We start from the raw sequence: 20,934 nt of genomic DNA on the forward strand, positions 1-20,934 counted from the left end.
TGTCCTACGTTGTAGGACGTTTCGCAGCATTCTTGCTTCTACGCACTAGATGCTAGTAGCGCCCACTTGTTGTAGCAACAAAGCATCTCCAGATTTTGACACGGGTCTCCTGAGGGAAAAATTGTCCCCAGTTGAGAACCACATGCCTTAAAGCCTGCTGGGTTTTTTTTTTTTTTAAGATTTTATTTATTTATTTGGGAGAAAGAGAGAGAACGAGCAGTGGGGAGGGGCAGAGGGAGAGAGAAGCAGACTCCTCACTGAGGAGGGAGCCCGACGCGATGCCGATGCCTGGCTCTATCCCAGGACCAGGAAATCATGACCTGAGCCGAAGACAGACTTTTAACCAATTGAGCCACCCCGGCGCCCCCTGCTGTGTGCTTCTATACATCTCCTTTTCCTCTAAAACTTCACCCACTCCACAGGAGCATATAATTCTACAAGCTCTGAGAGAAACACACCATCCTATGATAGGTTAAGATAGTGAGTCCAGAGAGAAAGGGATTCACTCAACACCACACAGCTTATCAGTGGTAGTACTGAGACAAGAGGCCAGGTCTTTTGTCTCCCAGCTCGGTGCTCCATTAACCACACAGCCATACTTTGCCATAAACACCGTTACTCCATGACTTAGGTTGACAGATACTGAATGCAGTCACTGAGGCAGGTTTCTAGTGGTCCCAAGAGACAGGGCAATTATTTCATTGTTCTGCACAAAACTGGGAGGGAAAGAGAAGGCACCAAGGAGGAAAAAGCTTTATTAATAGAGTCTAGGCATGTCGGGGAAACCCAGTTCAGTCACAGAGAAGAGAGGCTAATATTGGTACAGGGCAGGAGGCTAGTACTACAGAATATCCTGTTAAAAACCACGTGTGAAACTCAAAACTCCATCTTAATATCCTAACCGTCTGAAATGCTGCTGAGCTTAGCCCTGGTGAACCTTCTGGAAGCTCCTAGTGAAATAATGAGATATGTGCATAAGGGAAGAGCACTACAGCACTGCTGAATCTGAGCTCCATAAAAGGTTATGGGTTTAGGGTGGGAGAAGTAGAGGAAAAGATAACAGGGATGTCCTTATCTCCCACACAAGGCCACCTTGGTGTGCAGGTGAGAGAAGAACCACAAGTCTCGGACAGAGGCTAGACTGGGGCAGCAGAGGGCACTGGTTGAAGAAACACGACATCTGGGCAATCTCTGTCATTATGTGGAGAACTCTGTGCAGTCTGGTGTGAAGGCACCTCCAACAGTTCGTGGCTATTACTGGCACCCCTTCCTGAGGTCCCTTGGGAGAAAGCCATTTTGGTTCTTTTCTGACTTCATTCAGAGCAGAACTGCCAATGTCCAGCACCAAGTCCAGGGTCATAATTAGCTGAGAGGAATGGAGTGGCCACTCTATGACACCTGACCTCTTAGTCTAGATGACTTCTTTTCTAGAGCAGTCATTTTTCCCAGACCAAGAGAGATCTTGCCCAATATGGGCCCAATCTAGAAATTACTCCCACCTTCATGTGAGCACCAGGTGGAGAAAATCTTCCTCATGAGTCAAAGCTTTAGATCTTGGACCTTGGACGATGATCCTTGGACAGAAGATCAGTCTGAAGCTGTCTGTGCCCAGACGCTGGTTTCTGTCCTCAGAGTGGCAGGCACTGCCTGTTGATGATGGGTCCAAGTGATGTGTTGAAGAGCACGCTCTACTTTCACAGGCAGGAAAGGAAGAAATGAGGCAGGTTTCAGGGTAGCCAATGCCACTTAATTCTTCCATCGAATTTGCTGTAGAAAGAACAAACAATATCTGTTTCCACTGACCCCTAGAGAGAGGTAGGGGAATACAATAAAACAAGGCTAACAGCTAGATAAAGTAAGAATAAGAATGGAAAGTGAAATTGAGAATTGTTTTTCTAATATGTGGGGGAGTTTGCTTATTCGAAGATGAATCAAACACCATCCTGTGTATTATAAGCTTCATTTAGGGAATTTATTCTGGTTCTGCCCTATGCAGGACCAAGACTCAATAGCTTTAGATAACCCAAGGGTAGGTCCCAAAATATCTAACAGGGAGCTAAGCTCCATATTAACAAAAAGCTCAGCAATTTCCTGCTATGAGAGATGAGCCCACTGTTGCCCAAATAGCTAAATCTGTTTTACCCACTTATTTCCAACAGGTAGGTCACACCTGGCCCCAGGAAACTACCATCTGGATGTTCTGAATCCGTAGCAGTTGTTTCCATACTCCCTGGACTAGTACCTCCTACCCACTATGTTTAACGATTACCAGGGTGCTATGTGAAGTCTCAGCCCCAGGTCCCCAGGTTACCACTGGGTCATCCCACATCTCAGGAGTAATTTCTGCTATTCAAAGCAGTGCTTCAGATCCTGAGGCCCAGAAGAGATCCTTGTATCCATGATACTCAGCAAACTGTGACCCCATCCATGCCTTGGGGATATATATTTGATGGTACTATTGAGGACTGTCTCCTGGGACTGCTGAAGAGTATGCTGTAGGTGCTCACCGAGCTATTCAGAATGGCATCAATCTTCTCCTCCTCTGCAGATCCTTTATCCACCTTACTCCTGTATGCTAGCAACTGTTGACGATCCTTCAGGTCCCGGCAAGTCTATACACCAACAGACACAATAAAACCTCCAATCAGCCTTCTCTACGAGGGTCTTTTTCTTTCTGCCACTCTCAACATGGGGCCAAGGTTCAAGGAGAGGCTGACGGCCTACAGTGGGATGACAGTGGGGTCAAACACCTACAGAACTTCTTATTGAAGAGAAATCTACAGAGCTTATGTGGCTGGATTCAGTTCTGTGAATTCCGTAAGTGCAACAAATTTATAAAAGCAGAGAGGTTATCAAAGGGCTGGGAAAATAATACAGGAGAACTCGTTCCAAACTAATTCTTGCCAGATCATTTTGTCTGTTAAGTCGAAATTGAAAGCACCTCAGGATCTAAGACAGAATATCACAATCCCCCATTCTCCAGTAAGGGTCTAACTCAGGGTTCTCATTTCTTAGGGACTCACATCAATGACGACATCATGGCACTTGAACTTGGTGGCTAAGTTCAACTTTGTGTCCACATCTTCCACCAAATTAACATACTCTTGTAGTATCTATGGGAAAAGGTACTTCTGATTAATGACTCCCAGACCCATAAAACAAAGAGCTCTAAAAGGAAGACAACAAAATTCCTGAGAAAGGCAAGAGTTCCATATCTGATGTCTACCATTCCCATGATCAACTAGAGAACTAGTTCTGCAATGGGGAATGAGGTGACTGTATACAGTACTTCCGTGCTTGCCCAGGGCAGATGGGAAGAGCACACTCTGCCTTACCCTACAGCTAGATACCCAGGCCAACAAGAGGTGTGCTCTAGATCTGGCTGGTGCTATGCTCATTGCTCCTTGATGTCCTTTCTCACTGAGCTCTCCTTTTGTATCATTTGAATAGTATGTCAGTGCTCCACATGGGCACAGTAGATGCTCCTCAAAGAGGGGCAGTCTGGGATTACTTCTAAAGGGGAGAAGAGAACTTCCCTTCTTCGCCTTTTCTATCTCAAGGTCCACTACCACCATTATGTTAAGATAAGACCAGAGCAGGTCTCAAGTCTCCCATCACTGACCAGTAAGAGGCTAAAAGTTAGGTCTCCTAGAGGATCCTGTACCCAACACTCTTTGGGGGCCGTTACCTGGACAGGGGCACTATTCTTGTGCAAAATTTCCACAACCCGATGGAAGCCAATGGGTGCTCTCTTCTTAGTGTAGCCCAGCCAGTTCTGAAAAGGGAAGACAGGGCAGCAGTAGCTAGGCAAGACAGACTCAACACATTTTGTGACCATTCATTTTATGTTTAGACTAGAATAACATGGTGATGAGTATGGATGGATGGGAGGTGGGAGATAGAGAAGTGAAGAGAGAGGAGTTTTTCAGAAAAGTCAAGGAATTTAAGAGGGTGGAAAAAGAGCCAAAGAGGGGTGCCTGGGTGGCTGAGTCGTTAGGCGTCTGCCTTCAGCTCAGGTCATGATCCCAGGGACCTGGGACTGAGCCCCACATCGGGCTCCCTGCTCAGCAGGAAGCCTGCTTCTCCCTCTCCCACTCCCCCTGCTTGTGTTCCCTCTCTCACTGTGTCTCTCTCTGTCAAATAAATAAATAAATAATCTTAAAAAAAAAAAAAGCCAAAGCTATGAAATAAGTTCTTAGATCTACAGGCAGAAAAAAGTCTGTGAAATATGGCTAAATGAAATAAGCAATTTACTTTATAATACTTGTAGTATGAACTTATCTGGGTAGAAAAAATCCTATCCTCTGTGTTTATATTCATATAAGGGTATTTGTAAATTCATGAGGGAAAGTCTGGAAAACTACCCATCAAACTTTTAAGATTATTTGCCTTGCAGAAGGGACTGAGATAGGAGCAGGTAGACAATGGACGAGGAACTTCACGTAATTTGACTGTCTGTGCTCTCATATAGTGTTTGATTTTGACACAGACATGTATTGCTTTGGTAGTCAATGTAACTAATTAAATAACTAACAACAATAACCACCACCAAAAGGCGGGGGGCACCTGGTGGGCTCAGTAGGTGGGACATGCAACTCTTGATCTCAGGGTCGTGGGTTTGAGCCCCACATTGGGTGTGTGGAGATTACTTAAGAATAAAATCTTAAAAAAAGAAAAACCCAAACAACAAGAAAACAACAACAAAAACCTAACAGATGGGAAAAACAGAAAATTCTCAAATCCATTATACTAAAAAGGATATTTAAAACATAAACAGAGACGTGACAACCAAAGTAATGCAAGATCCTTGACTGGATCCTGACAGCAAACAAACACAAAAAGAAACAAAAAGCTCTAAAGAGCAGATCTGAATACAGACTATAGATATGATATCATAATATTAATGTTAAATATCCTGAAAATGATAATAATATTGTGGTTATAAATGAAATAAATGCTTAAGTATTCAAAGGAGAAGTGTCATGTTGTCTGCAACTTATTTTCAAATGGTTCAGTGAAAGAAAAAAGAGAAAGCAAATATGGCAAAAATGTTGATAAATTAGTGAAATAAGACTTTTAGTATGTTTATTATACTATTCTCTCAACTTTTCTTTCAGTTTGACATTTTGGAAAATAAAAAGTTGGAGGAAAAATGTAAACCAGTAACTAGAATGGGAGATCCCCACGAGGCCTGGGGTAACACGATGGTATGTCCAAGGCTTCAGCGGCACCAGACAGTCTCCAGGCACCCACCTTTGTGGTGAAGAGGGCATCGACATCATGCCAGGCTCGAAGCTTGGCACGGGCAGCCAGGGCCGTGAGCACATACTGTTTGTCTGGGATCTAAAAAGCAGAGACCAGGGGAATTAAGGGGGAGGAGAAATGCATCAGGGGAGAATTCTGGAAAAGATAGGCAAAAATATTCCCTGATGTTGATTCTGTCCCTTAAAATGCACAAATCTCCCAAGTCATCAAGAACCTCTTCATTCCCAAGCCCCAGCACTGCTGCAGGCCATTCCGTTGAAGTCTTCCCTCACTTCCCACACACTCACTCCTTTCTACCTTTAACTGTGACCATCAAGGGACTTCCTGTACAGGGTGACCAAGCAACATCCATTCCATGCAGTCACCCTGATACTACTTTACCAAACACTGACCAATTTATATCTACCTTAAATGTCTTCTTCAGGTTGACTGGACTGCTGAACGTCCCCTAGGATGAAAGTGGAGAAGGAATTTTTTTTTTTTTAAAGATTTTATTTATTTATTTGACAGAGAGAGAGCGAGACAGCAAGAGAGGGAACACAAGCAGGGGGAGTGGGAGAGGGAGAAGCAGGCTTCCCGCGGAGCAGGGAGCCCGATGCGGGCTCGATCCCAGGACCCCGGCATCATGACCCAAGCGGAAGGCAGGCCCTTAACAACTGAGCCACCCAGGAGCCCCATGGAGAAGGAATTTTACTGTTACTGACTTTCCCAAATACCACCCAATCTAACATTTTCTTTCCACTACGTAGACATTGTACATTTCTCTCTGTAGCCATTTAAACCCAGAAGTTAATTTAAGAGAAAAACTCCACCAGGTCTAACTGGATATCATAACTTGGCTAAACAAGACTGGATTAATAGGTATGGTGTATTTCTCAATTTTATGCCAATCTTGTGATCATTATGATCATTCCCACCTATGATCATTAAACTCGAACCTCTTCAAAAAAACATTTTTTTTTTAAGTACCCACAAATACTTAACACCCTGCTGCTCTTCTTTATACCATGTGAATCCACTTGCAATTATGGACCTTTGAGCAGGGACCAGCACTGGTGAGACCGAATATCCCATGCCAGCATGCCAGCTCACTGGAAGCCACATAAGCCCTTTCAAACCTCTTTTTCCCCCTTGGCTCACCCCTTCTGAGGGCCAGGGAAGCTTCCGGATGGACCTCCCCAAGAACTACACACACTCACTGTTAAGAGCACACTGAAATAATTGGCTTAAAATTATCTTCTCTTGTGTGGTGAGAGAGTGTGAGGTCTTTCACACTTTGCCTGTACCTCAGCCTCCGTGTAATGGTAGAAGCACGAGTAGAAAAGCGTGGTCACTAATGGCATGTTGAGGATAGAAGCTTTGCGGGGGTGCTTCCGAAAGATCTCAGTCTGTCCTGCTGATTCTAGATGTCGATCATTTGCCTGTGGTGGAGTGAACCAAGTGAAAAAACAACAATATCCACAGAGTAGAGGCAGGAGAGAAACATTAAATACTAAAGCCGTTGTGCTTCCTATCCTAGGAAGGAGGCAAAGAAGAGAGAAAGAAAGAAACTGCCCAGGATAACCCAGGGGAGTTTAAAATCCATAAAATGATGATAGATCCATGTTGAATGGAGGACGACTGGAGAAGTAAGGATGAAATGGGAGTTCTGGGAGAGAAAACACTTCCAGGTTAACAGCAAGAAAAAGGATGCCTGAGAACAATGAAGGGGAAAGGGCTACCATGGAAAGAGGAAATGAAAGGCTCTTAGAACAGGAAATGACACATACAGCAGAGCATAGAGGTCTCCTAGATGCTGAATGGCACTGAGCACTAGCATTGAAGCAGAAAATGTAGAGACAAGGAGTCTAACCTCAATAATGATCTGGCGTTCCAGGAGGGTGTAATGGTCTTGAATATGTGCAGAATCTTCTGCTGAAAATGGCAAACTGGTAAAGAGCCAGAAGGTTAGTACCTCTTTCTCTACCGAAACAAGAAACAAACCCAACTAAATCAAATCACCACCGTAAGCAGAAGAGGCTCACGGCACTTCACAAATCTGATCTCAGTGCACCTTTAGAGCAACCCTGAAAGGCAGAGAGAGAGAGAAAGCAGAAAACAGACTAGACCTTTGGCGGGGATTCTGTATTTTAGGTTTTGCCAATTCAAGAGGGATCCTGAGGGGCGCCTGGCTGGCTCAGTCAGTAGTGTATGCAACTCTTGATCTCAGGGTTGTCAGTTCCAGCCCTCTGTTGGGTGCAGAGATTACTTTAAAAAACATAAAATCTTAAAAAAAAGAAGAGGGATCCTGAAAGTCCACAAAATATATAGTCATCAGTGGTTTTGCTGAGGAATGAGTTAGAAACCTCTCATTGTGGGAGCTGGAATGTTTGGCGAATGAGTCACTTAGTGAATGAGTGAGCCTAACCGACTGCCCATCATCTACATCCCAGTGAAGCCCTGTGGCTCCTGTCCTGCCTTAATGTCAATGCTTAACTCTCCTTAAGGGGTGCTTACAATTGTTAGCCATTTCCTATTGCAGAGGAATAAGGTAAAATTAAATTCCCAGGCATGCTGGTACGTGTATAGGCTGATAAAGATCGCAGACATCTACACAGATATCAAGGGTCCCATCTTCAACACTACATTTTACACATGAAAAAGTTGAGGGACAAACAGAATCTTCCCTGAAAGTCATAAATAGTAAACCAAGATATAAGGCAGGAACAGAAGCCAGATTTTAAGCTTCCAGTTCACAGATCTCTCCTTTAGAAAGTGCTGCCTTAGTCCCGTACTCCACTCACTCCCGGAAGAATTCTGAAACTCAGTTACACTATCCCAGGTAAGTGTGAGCCACAGCCAATTTTAAGAAGAGATAAAGGGAGACAGCAATAGGTTTCAGTTACTTCACTATTCTAACTCTTCTCTTTGTTCACCAGAGGCCACTATGACATAGCTCAGTATCTGGTAACATTAAAATTAAGGATTGCACAGACAAAGACAAATTTCTAAATGTGAATCCTGGAATTCCTATCCCATGAGGAATGACCAAAGCAACTGTGAATACTGAACCTGGATTAAGACCTACTGTGTAGACTCTATGCCCGTCTTGAAAGAGAAGGAAGCAAGTTTCAGCTCAATAAGTATTTAATGATAATGAAGGTTGTCCAACAATAGAATAAGCTACCTTCTTCCAATTTTAGTATATGTGCTGCCGAAGCGAGCACTAGAATAAGCTACTTCCAAGAGCAGTGAGTGTTCATCACTGGAAGAGTAGTATGTGGGGCTGGTTTTCATAGGGACTTATATCCTGGATGAACACCTATACTGAATCAGTGGTTCTTGTGCTCTGGGGTCTCGGGGACCAGTTAACACTGAAAATAATATGGAAGGTAGTGCTGCCAACCTTTTTATTTTAATATATAAAGTCATAAAAAAAATTACATCCCATTTTACCCCCAAAAAAGGGAGGGAGAGGAGGAAAAAATAATCCCAGAATAAAAGGCAGTCTTTCAAATTAGATAAATTTAACCGTAGAAAAAAACTCTTTACATTTTCTTTATTTTTCTCAATTTACTACCCATCAGTGAAAACTCTACTGGGGAATTAATGTCTGGAAGCACTGATGAGACCAGCTTTAATGATGCCTGTATGACCCACTGTTAGCCTTTCCCTTCAATTACCTATCCACTCCACCCTCATTTAGTCTCTTCAGTTCTCTGTATAAGAATATTTATACTTTAAAACATTTCTCCCCAATACTTACCCAATGCAGGTCTTAAGAAATTCTTTTCGTTTCTCAGGGTCCTGAATGTTCAAGTGCTCACGATAATGAGACAGCTACAAAAAAATAAACAAATAAAAGAAAGAAAGGCTTTGAACCATTTTGTCTACTTTGTCTCCTTTGAAGGGTGAAGTGGCTATGTAAGTAGCCTTTCCATCCTTAAAAAACTAAATTCTTCATTATCAGAGATTCCTCTGAATGGGGACAGGTGTGCAGTAGGGAGAGGGTAGAGAGTAATTCAAAATTGCTCTTTGGGGACACCTGGCTGGCTCAGTAAGCAGAGCGTGGGACTCTTGATCTCGGGATTGTAAGTTCAAGCCCCACACTGGGTGTAGAGATTACTTTAAAAAAGAAAATCTTCAAAATCACTCTTTGGTTTATCTATAACTGCAATATCCAACACTGTAACCACTACCCCCATCTGGTTTACATTTACATTTAAATTAATTAAGTTAAACAATTCAGATCCTTAGTTATATTAGTCATTTTACCATGTGACTAGTGGCTACCATATCCAACAGCACAGATGGAGAATACTGCCATCATCGTAGGAAGCTCTATCGGACAGTGCTAGCCTATAATGAAGCACTGAGTAGTTGAGTACCTAGCTTTACTCCAAAGTTTGGCTTTAGCCTCACTATTTAACTAAAACCAGCTTTTGCTTCAGCCTTAGCCTTTGAAAGGCCAAAGAACTAAATGCTTACTCCAACATTATTTTTGGCACCCTTGACCTTGTACATGATCAATGGTAGCATGATCCTATAAATAGCTAATAATTAACAACATCAGTAACATGAATAAGCCATGTCCTCTGATTCACTGCTGACACCTACTGAAGATTCACATTCAAATACTACAGGTTCTACATACAACTCTGAAAGAAAATCTCCTTATGTGCTTTCTATTTTGGAATTCTAAAAAGAGAACTGAAGTTTAAATCCCTATTTATTATTACGAGAACTAACTGATGCAATAATTAATGATGATTATAAAAGTTGCGATTTTATGTACAATTATTAAAACTTTTCAAGAACCAGGGAGCCTGGATGGCTCAGTTGGTTAAGCATCTGACTCTCGGTTTTGGCTCAGTTCATAATCTCAGGGTCCTGAGATCAAGCCCTACATTGGGCTCCATGTTCAGCACAGAGTCTGCTTGTCTCTCTCCCTCTGCTCCTCCTCTTTCTCTCTCATAAATAAAATCTTTAAAAAAAAAAAACCTTCCAAGGATTAAAAAATAAACAGATTGACAGTTAATATCAATATTAAGAGAATGAACTGACTTTAGGAAGGACAGTATATCCTTTTAGAAACAAGTGTATAAAAATGTAAATGAAGAGATTATATCATAATCTAATCTTCATAAAATATCTAGAATATAATCATTCTTAGTATCAAAGAAAGTAATCTTTAAGAGCTATAGTTAATTTTTATTGTTCAATTCCATTTTGGCCTTAAGTCTTTAAACAAAGTCCTTCAATTCAAAAATAATAGAGAAAGGAAGAAAATAAGAATGCTTTAGAGGAAAATGAGTTACCCAAAACACATTTATTTTCACTAATCAAACTTCAAAAAACAACAAACTTTATAAGAATGCTGTATGAAGAAAATTCCTTACAGTTTCAAATCTATGGAGATTAAAAATGTAAACAAAAAGCATTTCCAAATGATTGCTACAGACTGCCAGTCATTTTCAGTAGATTATGATAAAGGATTTCTGAGATTTTCCCACGCCTTGAATATTAAGTACAAGTTCCTTTTACAAAATGGTACTGAAAAACATTTTCCTGAATTACATTCTGCTGGGCAAAGGTTAGCAAGGTTATTAGACGTGCCAGCTGAATGTGAGCCCTGATCTCACCACAAACGTGCGCTATAGTGAGGCAGTGACTGAAGGAATGAAACAGCAGTGACTGCCATTGATGGTGCTGAGGAGTTCTAACCCCCGCACTATAAGGGCAAACTTTTAAAAAGTGGATCACTACAGTTTTAATAATATAATGAAATTTTTGGTACAATTTCAGCTTTATTCTTGTATTCCAGGAGTTTATTCTGTAATGGTGAAAATCTGCCAAAAATCAGTTTTAACACTCAGTCATTGAGCTCTCAGCCAAAATGTGTATTGGGTGCACCACCAGCTTGACCTATCTTCCTTTTTGACCTATATCTGGTTTCTTATCCCTCTTTTTTTTTTTTTTATTATGTTATGTTAATCACCATACATTACATCATTAGTTTTTGATGTAGTGTTCCATGATCTTATCCCTCTTAACTTACAACATTTTCTAGTATTGGAAGCCAAAACCCAAAAGCTCCTATAAACCAGGATCTGAAAACAACTAGAAACTAAAAAACAAATTACAAATTGACCAGGCCAGTTTTTATTCATTCTTCAAAAAAATATTCATAAGCCCAATCAAAAGAGCATATAAAAAGAAATAATACATCACTTGGATTAAGTTTTCAGGCTTCCCAGATGCCTTTCTCTTTTGGATGCAATCAATACCAAAGGAAAGGAACTGTTAACTACTCTGGGATCTCGGAGACTGGGTTTTGGCTTACATTTCTGTTAAACAGGTCCCCAACTGAAACAAAGGCCACACTTACCGCAAGCTCTTCTGTTCTATCTAGGAACCTGGGAAGAAGCAGAAGGGAGCAGGGCATTTTTATCTATTGATGTGTGGCAATGTAACCTCACAAAATAGGATGGCTGCTCTAGGAGAAACATAATTCAAAATTCATTTGCCTCCATACATGAGTAAGCCCTCCTCTTCTTAAACTTTCTACCACCAGCAACCTCTTGAAAACACATGGTGGATCAAATATTATTGTTCCCCCTGATCGCTCTCACTGAAAAGCAAGGACAAGAAGGCACTGCAGGACACTAATAACTTTGTAATGCTAACAGGTCTGCTGGAAAGGCTCGGAGCCTCCACAAAACCTTAGTTCACAGTAATCTTACAGGGATTTTTGGAAAAACTAAAGCACTCTTCTCTGTCAGTACAATCTTGGAAACAGATTTTCTATATTGTTCTCTGTTGTTTTCACGTACAGTGTAGAAAGAGCTTTGTCTCTCTCAATGGTGTAAGGTCTTGCAGAACAAGGACTTTGTCTTCTGATTCCTTCTTATTCTCAATGGACCACTATAATTAAATCACTGCTTTGACCTAGAGGCGATGCTTAATAAAGCCTTGTTGATAGGGCGCCTGGGTGGCTCAGTCGTTAAGCGTCTGCCTTTGGCTCAGGTCATGATCTCAGGGTTCTGGGATCGAGCCCCGCATCGGGCTCCCTGCTCCGCGGGAAGCCTGCTTCTCCCTCTCCTACTCCCCCTGCTTGTGTTCCCTCTCTCGCTGTCTCTCTCTCTGTCAAATAAATAAAATCTTTAAAAAAAATAAAAATAAAAAAAATAAAGCCTTGTTGATTGGGAAGGGAGGGAATTAAGGAAGGGAACAGCCTGCCTAAATGAACATGTCTTCTGCAAATTCCTGGCTAACCATCTCTAATCTTGGCCCTGACCAAGTGATCTGCTTTCCCACCTTTGTCTTTGGAACAGCTCATCACTGTGCTAGAGTCACTGGGTAATTGGAGTTTCCTTGGGCCACGTATCAGCCTAAAAAGAGGTTCCAACCCCTTCCCTGGCATTGAAGAAAGGACATAATAGATACACATTTTAATCTACTGGCAGGAAAGTCTCTACTGATTAGAATGAGATAGGGAAGGAAGGAAAACATGGTAGAAGACACTCCCCTGCCCCGGGCCTCCAGTAGCTATGCCCACCTCTTGCCTCTCCACCTATCAGATTCCCATCTAGTCTCAATTCCTAACCTCTTCCATAAGGCTTTCTTTGGGTATCCTGGCTGAAAATTATATTTGCTTCTTCTGCTCTTCCATTGTACTTCCCACTGGCATCACTGGGGACCAAGTAGTAAGAGATACCTTAAAATGCTTAAAAATATTAATATTACAGACTAGGCATTACACTAAGTGCTTTTCCCACACTAACTCTTAATCTTCATCACCTGTGGGGTAGGAATCATCATTTCCATTGTATCATTGTGGAACTGATGCTAGGAGAGGTTAGGGAACTTGCTCAAGGTCACCTCATGAACTAAGTGGTGGTGCCTGTATTCAGTGCAGGTTATGCTGGACTCCAGGGTCTGGTTCTTAACCACCTGCTACACTATCATTTTATCACTGGCTGAGGTGCATTATTAGTTATCCCATCATGTTTCAGTATCTCACCTAACAACAAAAAAGGACAGTGTCTTCTCTCTTTGTATCCTCCAGAGAGCTTTGAATAAAGTACTTTGTAAACTGTATAGACAAGATGATCAGTTCTTACCTGAAGAGGTCCAAAAGCAGCTTTTGATCCCCTATTTCTTTAAGGAAGTGAATGAGATGTCTCAGGGCAACCTGTCGCACCTCCAGCTCTCGGAAGAGGATCTCTGGTAGGCAGGAAGGAGTTAGGTGGAGAAAGATTAAAGCCTATTATTCAAGTGTGAAATTGGTCTCCCTCCTCATACATTCCAAACATCTCCTCAAAGCCAATCACAAGCGAGGAACAGCTTTTTGTGGCACCAATTCCTCTGGATCGACCCACCACCAGCACACTCCATGGTCCAGGGCAACTCTTGGCCATTCAATCAGCCCTCAGTTCTCACCAACCCAACCAGCAGGCACCTAGCATAGACTCTGAGGTCCTCAAACCAACAGAGCCATCTATCTGTCTAGTAAATAGGGAGGCTTTGGAGTTAATGTAGTTACCACCCTACAGGATGAACAACCGCCCTCAGAGATGAGAAGAATACTCTGAAGTCTTAGGCCACCCCAGCTGTCTTTGAAGCAGAGCTGATGATGGTGAATTCTGATAATGGAAGCCACAATGCCATTCTCCCTTCAAATGTAGCAGGCATCTTATCAACTGAAGATTTCTCTCAGTTCACGCTCACCTTTGCTCAGTGTCCTTTTCAGGAAGATCAGAACCTAGAGGAAAAGAGAACAAAGAATAAGTTACCCTGTGTAACCTACAAACACAAAGCCCTGCCCTGAGCTCCTGATGTGTAGGAATGAGGTCAGCGACTCCTTAGGAATCTTGGCACATTCAGACAACAGATTTCTCTTTGGGATGGAAGGACAGGTGATAGACACGTGGAATTGAGCTGTGTCTCAGAGACATTCCCATACTGGCAAGAGACACCTCCCTCTGGGAGAGACTGCTCTCATGCCTCTCCTGCCTCAGATCACTTTTTTATTGTTGTTTTTATTTTTTTAAAGATTTATTTATTTGAGAGAGAGCGCATGCGAATGTGCACTTACACGCATGCACACAGCAGCGAAAGAAGCAGAGAGAGAATCTCAAGCAGACTCCCTGCTGAGCGCAGAGCCCCATGCAGGGCTCGATCTCACGACCCTGAGATTATGACCTGAACTGAAATCAAGAGTGGGTCACTCAACCGACTAAGCCACCCATGCGCCCCTCAGATTACTTTTTTTTTTTTAAGATTTTATTTATTTATTTAACAGAGAGATAGAGAGAGAGAACAAGCAGGCAGAGAGGCAGGCAGAGGGAGAAGGAGAAGTAGGCTCCCTGCCGAGCAGGGAGCCTGATGCGGAGCTCGATCCCAGGACCCTGGGATCATGACCTGAGCCGAAGGCAGCCGCTTAACTGACTGAGCCACCCAGGCGCCCCCCTCAGATTACTTTTTAGAACAGAGTAGCCAACCTGCTGCTTCTTGATTATAATCAAGAGTTCCACATCCAATGCATTTCCTGCCAGCCGAGCCTCAGAGCAGGTATTACTGAGGATCCTACACTTCAAGAGGAATCCAGGATCTCTACTAGACATTTAACCTAAAATGTTAAACTCCTATTCTGATCGGGCTTCGAGAAACTAATGAGAACAACAATTAAGCAAAAGACAAAGCCCACCACTTACTGCAGTAATGACGTTTCCATCGTGCACGCTGACTGCTTCCTCCAGGAGTCGTAGCTTGTCCTGTAAGGAGCGGAATCGTTCTAGAGAGCAGACCTGGCAGAACAAGAGCAGAGTTAGTGTGCAAGGAAGTCCGCATGTCCTCATGGAGTCCTGCTGCAGCCAAAGGCTGGAGATCACTCATTCTCTTTTAAATGACGTATAATTGACATACAGTAAAATCTACTCAAGCATAGAGTTCAGCGAGTTTGACAAGTACGTATAAAATTCCATCTAACTGTTACCACCATCAAGATACAGAACAACTCCATCAGGCCAAAACGTTCCCTTGTGGGCTGATGTCAACGCCCTCCTTCCATCCCTAACTCCTGGCAGCCACTCATCTTTCAGTCACTGAAGTTTTCTCTTTTCCTGAATTTCACAAATAGAATCCTACAATATGTACTCTTTTACATCTGACTTCTTTCACTCAATATCACATTTCTCAGAGGAATCTATATGTTGTGATGAGTACTACTAGTTTGTTCCTATTCACTGGTAAGTAGTTTTCATTGTATGGACAGATCACCATTTATCCATTTATCTACTGAAGGATATTTGGGTTATTTCCATTTTGGGGGCTATTATGAATAAAGCTGTTGTGAAAATCTGTGTTGTCTTTTTTTTTTAAGATTTTATTTGAGAGAGAGAAAGCGTACACACGAGAAAGTGGGCACACGGGGGGTAGGGGCTGGGGTGCAGAGGGGGCAGGACAAGGAGACTCTGCACAGAGCGCGAGCCCAACATAGGGCTCAATCCCAGGACACTGAGATTATGATCTGAGCTGAAACCAAAAGTCAGACGCTCAACCTACTGAGCCACCCAGGTGCCCCCGTGTATAAGTCTTTGAGCGTATTTCAATGATCTTGGATTGTAAATGTCTAGCAATAAAATTAAGTATACGTTTAACTTTGTAAGAAGCTGCCAGACCATTTTCCAGAGTAGTTTTAACATTTCACTTTCTTGCCCCCACTGTATGAGAGAGCTCTAGCTCCTTCACAGCCTCCCAGTGCTTGGTATGATCAGTATTTTTAAATTTAGCCACTCTAGTGGCTGTACAGTAGTATCTCACAGTTTTAATTCACATTTTCTTGATAACTGTTGATGTGGAAGATCTTCTCAAGCGCTCTTTGGCCATTCATGTAACTTTTTTCTGATATAACTGAAATCTTGTGCCAAGTTTCTTATTGGGTTGTTTATCTTCTTATGAAAGATAATCATTGTCCTTTATAGTCTGGATAAAAATCCTTTACAATATATGTATTTTGCAAATATTTTCTCTCAGCCATGGTGGTTTTTCCCCCACAAGAACTCTCTCTCCAGTGACCTCACCTTGCCCTTCCGGAGGCGCCACACTGTGTCACTGGGGCTCCAGTCATTGCTGTAATCCTGGAATGTTAACAACACATGAATCTCAGGAAGTTAAGGGATCAGAATTATCAGCTGATAATGTGCCAGCTCCTCACCTGAAACTCATCTTTATTCCCCGATAGGGAAATATTTTGTGGGAGGAGGAAATGAATGGAAAAAAAAAAAAAATGAAGAACAGGGATAGTCTTGTTCTGAGTTTCTGAAGAATTAGAATAGGGACAATGAAGGCAAGAAGAGATGGATCAAAGAGGGAAAGAACCGACTGACAAAACCCTATGCCTACTGGTTCAGGATTTCATTCACCAGATATAATCAGTCACGTTTTGGGATTCTAATGAATGACTTTGCAGACAGAAGGAAAGAGGGAGACACGTTCCTCTTCTGGACCTTATAATAGTTTCTTCCTTATGAATGAATTTGCTTTGTTATGTGCTTCTTGGGAATATGAGCTCCACCAAGCTTCCAGACCACAGCAATGATCAAAAGTTTCAAAGTACAGCCTCCAAAAGGCAGTATAATGGGTAAGGAAAGTGTACTAAGACAGAATCAGAAAACAGATTGTGAGTCCCAGTTCCACCACTTAATAGCTATGAGACCCAAGGCAAGCCCTGATGTTTAGATATGCAGTTTTCTTATCTACAAAAAAGTTAAAATAATAGCTGCTCAAAAAGTTGGAAATATCAAGCAAGATAATGTACATCAAAGCGCTTGGAACTGTGTAAAGTGTCACACCAGTGTAAGCTATAACTCACCCTGTATTCCCCCTTGGGTCTGCCCAGCTCTGGAGCATAGGTTTTGGCAGGTACGTCCGACAGAGCTGAAAAAGAACAGGCAGCTGGTTCAGAAGGACACCATCTTCAGGTCAATCCTTTCCTCTATTGCTTCCTTCTCACACACATTTTTTTGACTTGTGAGGTCCCAAGGCATCTGAGACATCTTTATGGCCCAAAGTAGATCTTAGCTCCTCCCCAAAGACAGCATCCCTAGAAGTCACCCCTTGCTCCTATAGCCAGCATGATCTTGACCTCCTTATTCAGTAACAGAAAATTTCTCTAATAATGGTGGTAGATTCAGAAGAAATTTCATCTAATTACCACCTATCCCCATGACTCCCCAGACTGTATCTCATATCAGTAACATCTCCCACAGCAATCAAGAGCAGAGGGTCAATGCTTACCATCAGAAAGGGACTGGAAACTTCCAGGTCTAGTTCTCCCTGAAGGTAAAGAATATGTAAGGGAAGAGATCAATAGTTCAAGTCGGAGCCATTTCAGACTTGGTTAAGGATGCAGTATGTATAGAACCTTTTTATGCAATATGGGAACTAAGGCTTAAAAAAACTTCCATTCAACTTCAGAAATTTGAGGTGCCATGAAAAACACAGGGTGGAAAATTTTTTAAATTGTGGTAAAATATACGTGATGTAAACTTGAGCATTTTTTACCATTCTTAAATGTACAGTTCAGTGGCACTGAGTATATTCACACTGTATAACTATCACCACTATCCATATCCAGAACTTTCTCATCATCCCAAACTGAGACTCTCTACCCATTAAACAGTAACTCCCCATGCCTCCTTATACCTCCAGGCCCTGGTAACCACTATTTTACTGTCTTTCTGAACCTGACTATACTAGGTATCTTACAGAATTTCCTTGTATGTCCGGCTGACTTTTTTTTAAGGAACTGCCATACTGTGCTCCACAGCGGCTGCACCATTTTACATCCCCACTGGCAGTGCACTAGGGCTCCCAACAGCAATGCATAGGGGTAGGCAGGAATGCTGACCGTAGCAAATTTCTTCAGTACTTGCCACAGAGCTAATGTCAGTTTTGTTCATCATGTTCCTGAAACCCAGTCTCATCCCTCTGAATTTCTCTCATTTCTCCCACTTCTAATCCCTAACTGCCAGCTCCAAAGATAATTCTTTATCCTTCAATAATTTTTTTCTTCCAGAGTAAATGATAATTATAGCCTGAGTGGTTTTTTGAAAAGAGAAAAGGAGGGCCCTCTGTTCCTTTAACCATCACTCTTTACCTCTAAAAAAGCTGCTCAGGGAGTAGGTAGAAGAAGGTTTGGGTAGTTGTGCGTAGGTGGAGAAGCTGTTCCGGCTCTTTAGCTGTTCACGCCCCTCCTGGCTTGACCCACTATTACCAGCAGTCTCTTTGATGGACCATGAGATACCTGTGAGATAGTAAGAACTAAATCAGTGATTCTCATCCAAGATAAACCTTGAAATCCAGCATTCTGATAAACACTGAAAGTTTTTCACCAGAGGCCCTGGTCCCTTATTAACATGGACTTAAAAAATTGGGACAGGGAGAAAGGATAAAATCAGATAGACTAATCAACAGAAAGAGGAGCAAAGGAAATTAATAAATGGATCACAGAAAAGGAAATTCAAGTGGCTATTAAACATATGAAAAAGGGGCGCCTGGGTGGTTCAGTCCTTAAGCGTCTGCCTTCAGCTCAGGTCATGATCCGAGAGTCCTGGGATCGAGCCCCGCATCGGGCTGCCCCCTCAGCGGGAGCCTGCTTCTCCCTCTCCCACTCCCCCTGCTTGTGTTCCCTCTCCTGCTGTGTCTCTCTCTGTCAAATAAATAAATAAAATCTTAAAAAAAAAAAAATATGAAAAGATGCTCAACCTCACACTTAATAAGAGAATTACACAAAGTATACCGAGATACCTCTGGCCCCTCTAAGACCGGCAAAGATCCAAAGTCTGATAATACTCTGTTGGCAAGGCTGTGGGGAAAGAGGAACACTCGAACATTGCTGGTGGGAGTACACTGGTGCAATCCCTGTGGAGAACAATCTGGCAACATGTACCCCATACAGATGCAAATACCCTCTGCCAGTGATTCCACTCTAAAAATTGATCTTTCATGTATTCATATTGGGCAGGAAATAAGGTTATTGATAGCAGTATAAACAAGGAAAGATTGGAAATTATCTGAAGTTCATCAAAAGTGGACTGGTTAGGGGCACCTGGGTGGCTCAGTTGGTTAAGTGTCTGCCTTTGGCTCAGGTCATGATCCCGGAGTCCTGGGCTCAAGCCCCACATTGGGCTCCCTGCTCAGGGGGGGAGCCTGCTTCTCCCTCTGCCTCTGCTGTTCCCCCTGCTTGTGCTCTCTCTGTCAAAGGAATAAATAAAATCTTAAAAAAAAAAAAAAGTGGACGGGTTAAATAAGTTATGGAAAATCCATACAGTGTAATCCTATGCTGCTGTTTTGAGAGAGAGAGAGTGAGAAACTTCTTTATGTACTGATATAGAAAGATCTCCAAGCTATATGGCCAAGTGAAAAGAATAGGGTATATAAAGTATGCGATCATTGGTGTAAAAAAGGGAGTAAGAATATATATTCCTATATGCATTTCCAAATGTAGAAAGAATCTTTATTTGAACACACAAGAAGCAAACAACAGCAGTGTCTTGGGACAGAAGGAACTGAGAATAGTAGATGCATGATAGTGTGGGAGGGAAACTTTACATTGTATGCCTAAAATACTTGATTTTCAAATCCTGATGGTATTTCCTATACTAAGAAAATTTTTTAAAATATTCTTAAAAATCAGATGGACTGGGCAAAGGTGTTAAGTGGTATTATAAAACAGCTAGACAGTGAGGCCTGGTGGCTAAGGAAGTCAGTCCTGCCAGCCAGTTATGAGCAATTAAGCCAGCAGTTCCAAATATGACTGAATATTAGAAGCACCTGCAGTACCCATTATAAATTAAGACTCCCCACCCCCACCCCCGAGACCTACTGAATCAGTTTCTGGAGTAAAGCCTAGGAACCTAACTTTAACAAGCACCCCAAAGGAGTCTGAAATAGCCAGCCAAGCATTAGCCCCAGGATGGCAGACCTAGAAAGCCATATGGGAACCACCGCTGTTATTTCCTCAAGTTTCTTCTGGGGTTAAATTTCCAAATGTATGCTCATCTAAAAATAGTCTACCTTCATTCCCCTTCCTAACAAGCACTGAGGAGACAAGCAAGCGGAGCCTTCATTAGTGACAAGAACCCTGAATATCAATCCCTTCCTACAGCCTCCTCTACTTACTTCCCACAGGTTCCCCACTCCAGCTGACTCTCTCCAGGTCATCGTCATCCTCATCATCCACGAAGTCGCGAAGACTATTCACTGCTCTCTTGGATTCCTTTAACTGCAAAGGGACATAAGGCAGGGCACTCAGGCAATCACTACTTCCACCTCTCTCTTTGACAACCAAGAAGGCTGAGCAATTGGGACTTAACATGGCCAAACTTTCACTCTCTGCAATAGAAAGCCTAGCCTGCTAGATATTTGCCAAGAGAACAAATTGCCTTTTAGCCAACACTGAAGTCCAGTGGCAAGAGTTAGAAGGAATTAAAGCTGCTTTTAAGTTCTAATCATATACCTGGCAATGACTTGCTGTGTAAACCTGGGTGAGTTTATCCATCTCTCCAAAAATAAATCCATTTCCCCATTTGTAAAACAGATGCAAAAAGACAACATCCAATCCAGTTCATCATTCAAAAATAACAAATTACATCACATGATAAAAGACTTGGGATTCTGAGGGAA

General features: G+C 42.3%; 1 protein-coding gene across 5 annotated transcripts in view; it reads right to left on the bottom strand.

Moving 5' to 3' along the window:
- Positions 1-735: 735 nt before the first annotated feature.
- Positions 736-20,934, bottom strand: part of VIPAS39 (VPS33B interacting protein, apical-basolateral polarity regulator, spe-39 homolog) — a 38,291-nt gene continuing 18,092 nt past the window's right edge. For 4 of the 5 annotated variants that reach the window (XM_078054017.1, XM_078054018.1, XM_036084372.2 and 1 more), the window contains 18 exons: positions 20,431-20,533; positions 18,407-18,553; positions 17,545-17,583; positions 17,120-17,184; positions 16,329-16,385; positions 14,961-15,053; positions 13,975-14,008; positions 13,368-13,470; positions 11,633-11,660; positions 9,011-9,084; positions 7,118-7,193; positions 6,552-6,686; positions 5,672-5,713; positions 5,254-5,343; positions 3,689-3,775; positions 3,024-3,113; positions 2,508-2,612; positions 736-1,767 (listed from right to left, as the gene is read on the bottom strand). In XM_078054017.1, the coding sequence (XP_077910143.1) occupies positions 1,747-1,767; positions 2,508-2,612; positions 3,024-3,113; positions 3,689-3,775; positions 5,254-5,343; positions 5,672-5,713; positions 6,552-6,686; positions 7,118-7,193; positions 9,011-9,084; positions 11,633-11,660; positions 13,368-13,470; positions 13,975-14,008; positions 14,961-15,053; positions 16,329-16,385; positions 17,120-17,184; positions 17,545-17,583; positions 18,407-18,553; positions 20,431-20,533 (1,389 nt within the window). In that variant the 3' untranslated portion in view covers positions 736-1,746. Of the gene's footprint in view, positions 1,768-2,507; positions 2,613-3,023; positions 3,114-3,688; positions 3,776-5,253; positions 5,344-5,671; positions 5,714-6,551; positions 6,687-7,117; positions 7,194-9,010; positions 9,085-11,632; positions 11,661-13,367; positions 13,471-13,974; positions 14,009-14,960; positions 15,054-16,328; positions 16,386-17,119; positions 17,185-17,544; positions 17,584-18,406; positions 18,554-20,430; positions 20,534-20,767; positions 20,926-20,934 lie in introns of all 5 variants that reach the window. The other variant, XM_036084370.2, reaches the window with a different exon arrangement.

Source organism: Halichoerus grypus, chromosome 8 (genome assembly GCF_964656455.1).
Source record: "Halichoerus grypus chromosome 8, mHalGry1.hap1.1, whole genome shotgun sequence".
Taxonomy (NCBI): Eukaryota; Metazoa; Chordata; class Mammalia; order Carnivora; family Phocidae; genus Halichoerus; species Halichoerus grypus.